At 36.1% G+C, this 8,243-nt stretch overlaps 1 protein-coding gene across 1 annotated transcript; it reads left to right on the top strand.

Moving 5' to 3' along the window:
• The first annotated feature begins 1,170 nt into the window (after nucleotides 1-1,170).
• On the top strand, nucleotides 1,171-4,718 carry LOC120117313 (beta-1,6-galactosyltransferase GALT31A-like). The gene is made up of 11 exons (XM_039137602.1): nucleotides 1,171-1,342; nucleotides 2,578-2,677; nucleotides 2,759-2,820; nucleotides 2,966-3,177; nucleotides 3,263-3,326; nucleotides 3,409-3,481; nucleotides 3,562-3,682; nucleotides 3,779-3,866; nucleotides 3,952-4,077; nucleotides 4,164-4,273; nucleotides 4,344-4,718. Exons 1-11 carry the CDS (start codon nucleotides 1,239-1,241, stop codon nucleotides 4,490-4,492), a joined length of 1,209 nt encoding a protein of 402 aa, XP_038993533.1. The 5' UTR covers nucleotides 1,171-1,238; the 3' UTR covers nucleotides 4,493-4,718.
• The last annotated feature ends 3,525 nt before the right edge of the window (nucleotides 4,719-8,243 follow it).

Raw genomic sequence — 8,243 nt, 5'->3', positions numbered from 1 at the left:
TTATTTATATTGGTTCTTGAATTTGGATTTGAATTATCGATTCGATTTAATTTAATTTTTGATGTAAATGGAAGTTTATAGTTTTATTAAGAAAGAAAAAAATTCTAAAATTACAATAAAAATTTACCATCATAAATGTAAAACTAAGCACGTAATTGTGACATTTTCTATAGCTATTAGTCATTAGAGATCATACAAGAACCTTACAAGGGAAAAGTAAAAAAAAAACTCATAAAAAAGTCAAATAAATAGATACGAATAAATTTGACTGGATCATAAACAAATCACAACATAAGATCAAACTACTGAAAGACCATCGATAATCATAAATCAGAGTCAAGCGTCGTGAGAACATTATCTCCAAGTGCAAACCGTATATCTAAATCCAATTTGATTGTCCAAAGTAGGGCAGACCAATAAGATAACAAATAAGTGTAATATTGATCAGTCAAGACGACGTTAAATTAACCCTGAGAAAATTAAAAGAAGAAAATGACTAAACGACCGATAAAAATAATAAAAAACGTCTCAAGAACATATGACAACGTTTCATAAAAATATATTTATTAAAAACTAAAAAATAAGAAAAAAATAAATATATAATATAAAAAGTAAGAAATATAGACAATGTATTATTGATACCAAAACTGACGTCAACCAACAAATATGAAAAAAAAAAAGGATAAACTACATAAATAAAAACTAGGGGGAAAAGGTGAGACTCAATGTAAATATTTTAATGACGTTATAAACTAAACTTATGTTATGTGATATAATATCGGAATGACACGTCAGCAAAAGAATTAAAGACTTAATCTTTGGAACTAAGTTAGAAAGAATTATGAAGTTCAAGGACTAAAGGTCTTTTTTTCCTTTTAATTAAATCTATATAAGAGTACTATGTTCGTATTGAAAGAAGGGGGTATTATTGGAAAGTTAAATGAGTTGTCGAAATATTATATATATATTTTTGTAAGAAAACAGTGAAATAATTTAGAAGGCGACCCACTCTCTCGTGATTTTGATTGTGTTTATAGAGATAGAGAGAGGAAAATTCCCATCTCCATTGTTGCCAAATTTGAAGTGGAATCCAATTGAATTCCTGTCCGTTTCAGTTCAAAGGAATTATTTTGTTGTTGTTAAAGCCTTTCCCTTTCTCTCTTCATAGCTTCTCGTCTGTGACTATAAAGGAAGCTTCCTTAAAGTCCTTAAAGCTGAAGTTCTTCAGCATTTCTGCAATGGGTTTCAGTAGACCTCAAAAGCTCGGCAATGGGATTTCTACCCGATGGGTTTCTCTCTTTTGCATTGCCAGCTTCTTCTTAGGTGTACTTGTTGTCAATAGGTCTTCTTTTTTCTTTTTTCCTTCGCTTTCTTGTTTTGAATGTGGAATGCAGATTGATCAAGATCTTGTTTTGAAGAAAATAACTTCATGGTTGATGTGTTCTTTTTCCTTTTTATTTGGTTTAAATATTGTTTTTCTTGCTCCTGCATTACATGTAGAATTACCAAGCAAAATGCTCCTCTCTGGATAGATCTGGCACTGAGATTGCTGGATTTATGGATCCAATTGTTGAAATTAGTTTCCAGTAATTTTTTTTTGGTATTAGGTGGATCATGCAATGATTTTGCCTGGTTTTAAACTTATTCATGGGAATGCATTTAGTTGATAGGACACTGGCAAGATTTGAAGGTCTTAGTTAAGCTTGCAACGTGGGTTCCATCGTACGGTACTATCTTATGGAGGGTGAAGCAGATTTAGTAATGCATGACAAAGGGAAATTGCGAGATTAATCAAATTTGAGTTTCACCTTTGTTGATGATAACAAATAGGTTGTGGCTCTTTGTTGCTGTTGTAAGAGGTTCACCCTTCTGGTTTGGACAAAGAGCCGTAGCCGGTGATATTAGCAGCGAATGGAGATACGAATGAGAAAAGTCCGAGTGGGAGTCCATGAGGAAGGTGAAGAAGAGGAAGAAGATCCTTCCTCTTGCCTGGTGTAGGGGTTTATATATTGATTCCTTGTGCATGCTGGTGTTAGACCTAGGATCATGACCCGTAAGCCAAACAGAATGTATAAATGTAGCCACCGGTCAGTAAATTTGGTCTTGATAGATCGCTTGGGTTTGTCGATATTCTTGTCAAGAGATAGTGGCTGGCCGGAGAGTACATTGATTGGCTGGATAGCGCGTCCAGAGGTTTCATTAGGTGGAGGAATAACTCAAGAAGTACAACAAGCTTATTAGCTTCTCAAGTATGAGACTCTGTACTTTGTGCTTGAGAGCTGAATTGTTGGAAAAGTTGATTTTATACTCTGGATCAAAAGCTAGGAACATGCTTTTGGCTTTGAAACTTCTTGTGATTCTAGTATTTACTATTTGGTAGATTTCAAAAGGACAATCGATGTAGATATTAGGAATCTATCTCTTTAGTTCAATCCGTGATGAAGGTGGTATTCAATCCTAGCTTCCCTTTTATCAGTGGTCTGCATTTCATAATTCTTTACGCCGTTGCATTTTCTTGTTAGTGATAGTTTTGTATGCAAGTGTGCATTGATTCGTTGTGCATTGCATTTCTTACAGATTTTGGGATGATTCTGATCTGATCACAATGAATGAGGAGTCTTCTCCGGTACAGAAACACCAGAGAAAAGAAGTTCATCCCGTAGTTGATTGTCATAAGGTTAGTTTAGAGTACAAAGTAGTTCTAAGCTATACTGCATTTGAAGAATTTTTACGATATTGTTTAGATATATTATAACAGGAAGCTTCTGTTCAGGCTGGTGATATTCTTTCTCAAGTTTCACAAACTCATGATGTAATCATGTAAGATTCTTTATCTTACTGAGTTCTTGATTTACTATACATACACATGCATACATGCATACATACATATGGTTTTACGAATCTAACTCTTTGGACATCTAAGATGTCTAGAACTTAAGATGGTTTGCATGATTCGTACTTTCAGGAAATTAGACAAAACTATCTCATCATTGGAGATGCAGCTAGCTGCAGCTAGAGCTGCCAAAGCAGATAACGAGGAAGGATCTCCGATGGTTACAAAATCAGGAGTTGAGAGCCTGACGGAGCGCCCAAAATTTTTCTTTGTTATGGGAATTATTACTGCATTCAGCAGTAGAAAACGAAGGGATTCGATCAGGGAAACATGGATGCCTCAAGGTTTGATTCGATACCCTTTTAGCATTCTATCAGCCATGCTCTGGTATTGAGTCCATTATTTATCGTTTCAAGTTATTGTTCTCAGGGGAGGAATTAAAGAGGTTGGAGAAAGAGAAGGGGATTATAATGCGATTCGTCATAGGACATGGGTAAACTTAATTAAATTTTTGAAGTGTTTAAATTTCTTAGAATTATAGTTTTGACGAAACTCGTTGAATCTGTGGTACTCAGTCCAACCCCAGGAGGTGTCTTGGATCGTGCTGTTGATGCTGAAGAAGAGCAACACAAGGATTTTTTGCGCCTGGTATGCTCCTCTATTCTTGTTTTGGATCCTCAGTTTGTGTGATGCTTACAGTTTACATAGAATCGCTCTTTGTTCGGCAGAACCATGTTGAAGGTTACCATGAATTGTCATCGAAAACCCAAATATACTTCTCCACAGCTGTTGCTAAGTGGGATGCCGACTTCTATATTAAAGTCGACGATGATGTACATGTAAATCTGGGTTAGTGTTTCCACATTAAGTTTCTCAGCGGCTTTCATTCGTAGTCTTGAAGAGATCTGTGTCAGGGTTACTAAATTGATATGGAACACTGTGTAGGTATGATTGGTTCTACACTGGCCCGTCACAGATCGAAACCTCGGGTTTATATCGGTTGCATGAAATCTGGTCCTGTTCTGGCTCAGAAGTAAGAATTAAGTTTCATAAACTTGTCCGACATCATTTGTGTTTTCTTTTCTCCCGCTATAGTTACCTATCGCTTTCGTTTATAGACTCGTTAAGTACCATGAGCCGGAATATTGGAAATTCGGCGAGGAGGGAAACAAGTATTTTAGGCATGCAACTGGACAAATATATGCAATCTCTAAAGACTTAGCCACCTATATCTCGGTCAACCGGTAAAGCCTTTTGCAGTAATATCTTTCATGTTCAGACCTTTTTTCTTATTGATGGTGTTGATTATATGCTTGATTTTTCTATCTAGGCATATACTTCATAGATATGCAAATGAAGACGTCTCTCTCGGTTCATGGTTTATTGGTCTCGATGTTGAGCACATCGATGATCGAAGTCTTTGCTGTGGTACTGCCCCTGGTAAGACGTCGATTCCATTTCATTTCATAGTCGAATATCAACTCCTTAAACTAGTTTATGATGTCGATAGATTGTGAGTGGAAAGCTCAAGCAGGGAATCCTTGTGCTGCATCATTCGATTGGAGCTGCAGTGGCATTTGTAAGTCTGTGGAGAGAATGCAGGAGGTGCACCGGCAATGCGGGGAAGGCGACGGAGCTATCTGGCATACTAGTTTCTGAAACTCCATAACCACCAACAAACCAACCTGATTGTAATATATTTGTCTATGTTCAATCGATGCCGTGGTTCAAACAGACGTCGTCTGCCCCGATTTTTGCCTATCAATGTCTCGGGACAGTTGGTACTGATGATATTAAACTAATTCCTGCACATATTCTCATTTCCTGGAAAAAGAAAGTGAAAATCTTTAAGATTGTAAAGTGATCACTCTCTTTAACTGCAATTGATAGTGTATTTGCAACAGTGTTCTATGTACCACCTATGATTAATAGCCATTTCCAGATGAACAACTTCAAACATGAATATAAAAATGAAGAATTTCGATTAATGAATTAAAGTTCCAAATCTTTTACATATACAGTATGTGTTACGAACTTGTGCTAACAAAGGTTACAAGCCCCTCGGCTTCGGACAATCGGACTCGGATCGTGCGCTAGTGGGAAACAAGGGTCTCGAAGCAGTGAAGGCCGTCGAGCTCAGGAGCGAATCGGGGAGCAGCAGCCCTATTCTTCTTCTCAACGTTTCCTTGTTGCTTTTTCTTCATGTCTTGTTCAGACACCAGTCTGCTAATCCCATCTTTATGAGTTGTAGAAGAAGCAAAGAAAGGTTTGAGCGCCTGTCCCAAGAACTCAGCACACAGAGCATCAAAGGAGCTGAAGATTGAGTTCATGATTTTCGATTTTGAGAGGATTGTTGTGGAAGATGATGATGTTTGTTTGATTGGTGAGTGAGCAAAGGCGGTATATATAGAGAGAGCAAACAGGTCTTTGATTTGTAGAAAGGTAAGGTCAATTGGCTTGCCTTCCAAGTTGTTTCAGCGTGCGACTTCCTTCTTCAAAAACGTGTGAGTCAGTCAGGTCTTTGTGGGGGAAGGGAGGTGAGCGGCTTCGTCTACTTTGACCAGACCATCCTTAGTTATTCAATTATTTGCCATTTTTTCATCATTTAATTATTTTTTTAAAATTATATAATATAATATAATATTTAATTTTATTTTAATTATTCATGGTTAAAATGATAATAATAATCTTGACATGTTACAATAAGATCATAGCTAGTCATCATTAAAAAATAAAAATATCACGTAATTATTTTTTTAATTTTTTAATGATAAATAATTGAAATAAAATTAAAATATAACGTTGAATATAATTTAAAAATTGAATAATTAAAACTAAATCACATGAATAGTTAGATTATTAAATTCGTAGTTTATCATATAATATAACATCTAATTAATTTAAAAATTGATATTTTTTTTAACTCGATTAGACACTTTTCTTACAGGGGAGGTGGGGTCGGCCAGCCGTGTTGAAAGGAGAGGGAGTAGATATGTTGATGCTGGTGTGATTGCTTGGGACATGCGTTGCGAAGATTCCAGATTTGAGTTTATTAAATGGCAATTTGGCAACCTCCTCTTATCCAAAACAGTCCCAAGTGGTTGCCCTCTCAAGTTGAGCCCAAAGCCGAATAAAATAAAAGATTGGGCTTCCCATCTGATGGATTCTTTTTGCAGTTGATGTGGGAATAAAGATGATTTCAGATCCATTTTAATATTCCATCAGTCGGAATGATTTCCGGCCATCGGCTATTATACTGCTGAACTCTGTAACTCTCTTGGGTTTATGGTGGATAAGAAGATAACTTTTTTTTTTTTAAAACACCGGTTAAATTTTTTTGAAAAGTCGCATGTATGATTGTTTCATGTTGTAAAAGTCATCATGCGATATCAATATTATATTATTTTTAATAATAAAAAAAATTATTAAATAGATGTGATTTATTATATTATTCGTGATCATAATCAATATAATCTGTCTTATTTTTTTTAAAGTGAATCCTCATTTTGTTTTCCTTACATAGATGAGTAATTATTTTAAAAAAAAATTAAAATAATTATTTTAAAATAAATAAATTTTATTAATTAAGATCAAAAATAATATGATAAATCAGATGATATAATAATTTCTCGTAATTGTGGTGTGGTCAAAATACACAAAGCCGCCCACCTCTCTTCCCCCAACTAGGACGTAACTTACACGTTTTTGAATAATGGAGTCGGCCAGATTCTGACGCCTGAAACAACTTAGAAGGCAAGCCAATTCACCTCACCTTTCCACAAATCAAAGACTTGTTTGCTCTCCCTATGCTATATATACCTCTCACCAGTCAAACAAACATCATCATCTTGCACAACAATCCTCACAAAATCGAAAATCATGAACTCAATCTTCAGCTCCTTTGATGCTTTGTGTGCTGAGTTATTGGGACAGGCGTTCAGGCCTTTCTTTGCTTCTTCTACAACTCATAAAGATGGGATTAGCAGACTGGTGTCTGAACAAGACATGAAGAAAAAGCAACAAGGAAACGTTGAGAAGAAGCAGAGGGCTGCTGCTCCCCGATTCGCTCCTGAGCTCGACGGCCTTCACTGCTTCGAGACCCTTGTTTCCCACTAGTTTTACCACAAGTTCGTAACCCATTCTGTATATGTAAAAAGTTTTGGAATTTTAATTCATTAATTGAATTTCTCTATTTTCATATTCATGTTTGAAGTTGTCCATCTGGAATTAAGTTTCTTTTAATCTAATATGTTCACTTCAATTAATCCTTTGCCCGTTGGATTGTAATACCAGTAACGAGCTCGTGTTTATATGGATTAGCCATGGCAGAAAACAAGGGTTTTGGAGAAAAGTTTATCACCTTCAAGCTTATATGGATTAGCCATGCTAAGCAAAGCATTGAACTTTTACTTATTTGGTAAACAAATAACATGGCGAAGTAATCAAGTGAAGCCCAACTTCGAAAGAATTAATGAATGTTTAGCCATTTCCATCACTTATCAGTCCAAATTCTATACTTGTAATTGAAGTAGTCAACTTTTACAAGGGTTGTTTGATGGTTTTATGAAGTTCTCCAAATCTGTAATTCCAACATATCGTTTTCTTAAAATTAAATGGACGCATGAAGTTTGGCGGAGATATTTCAGAGACGCAGAGAACTCTCAACGTTGTAGGGGTTATACTAATTGAATTGGGCGGAGTTGTTCCTGGGCTCGTGTATCTTGCCCGCGAAGGATGCTCAACTGATGGTACATTTCAATTTATTCAGATGGAGTTATTTTCAAGCATGTTTGTGTTTTTCTTGCGGAGAATTCTCAACGTTTTTGGAATATCTTAATAAAATCGTATGGGGTCAGTTTCAAGCCTATATGTATTCCATGTTGAGGATTCTCAACGCTTTTGGTGGGATTATTTCCGGATTATCTAGAGGTGACTTTAACGGAAGCGTCTCTATTCCATTTGGTCGGTGTGGCCACCTTCGTATTCTCGACCAAGGAAGACGCAACTCAACATCCTTGGAATAGGCTGGTAGGGTGAAGGTATCTTTTCCTTGGTAAAAACAACATGGAGGTCTACGTCCCCCTTGCTCGGGAAAAAGTTGTCTCCAGACTTATAATAGCAATAGAATAATTCCTATCGCTAAGAGAAGCTATCCTAACACTCTTTAGAGGATCTATAGAGGTGTGACAACTAGATTGGAGGCAACTCTCTCTGGTATAATATCAAGAGTTATGCGTACGTATCTCAATGCTTTTGTGTGGAGGCTTATCTATTTCTTATAATAAAGTGACAATGAAGTAATTTATATTGCTAGGACGAAGGCATCTCAATTTTATTAGTGGGTATCAAAGAGAGTTTATAGAGGAGTAGAGGCATCTCAACGCCATCGATTTAGATAAAACAACTCAGT

The sequence above is a fragment of the Hibiscus syriacus genome, unplaced genomic scaffold (assembly GCF_006381635.1).
Source record: "Hibiscus syriacus cultivar Baekdansim isolate YM2019G1 unplaced genomic scaffold, ASM638163v2 tig00110319_pilon, whole genome shotgun sequence".
Classification (NCBI taxonomy): domain Eukaryota; kingdom Viridiplantae; phylum Streptophyta; class Magnoliopsida; order Malvales; family Malvaceae; genus Hibiscus; species Hibiscus syriacus.
This window is presented reverse-complemented; position numbering and strand designations above follow the sequence as displayed.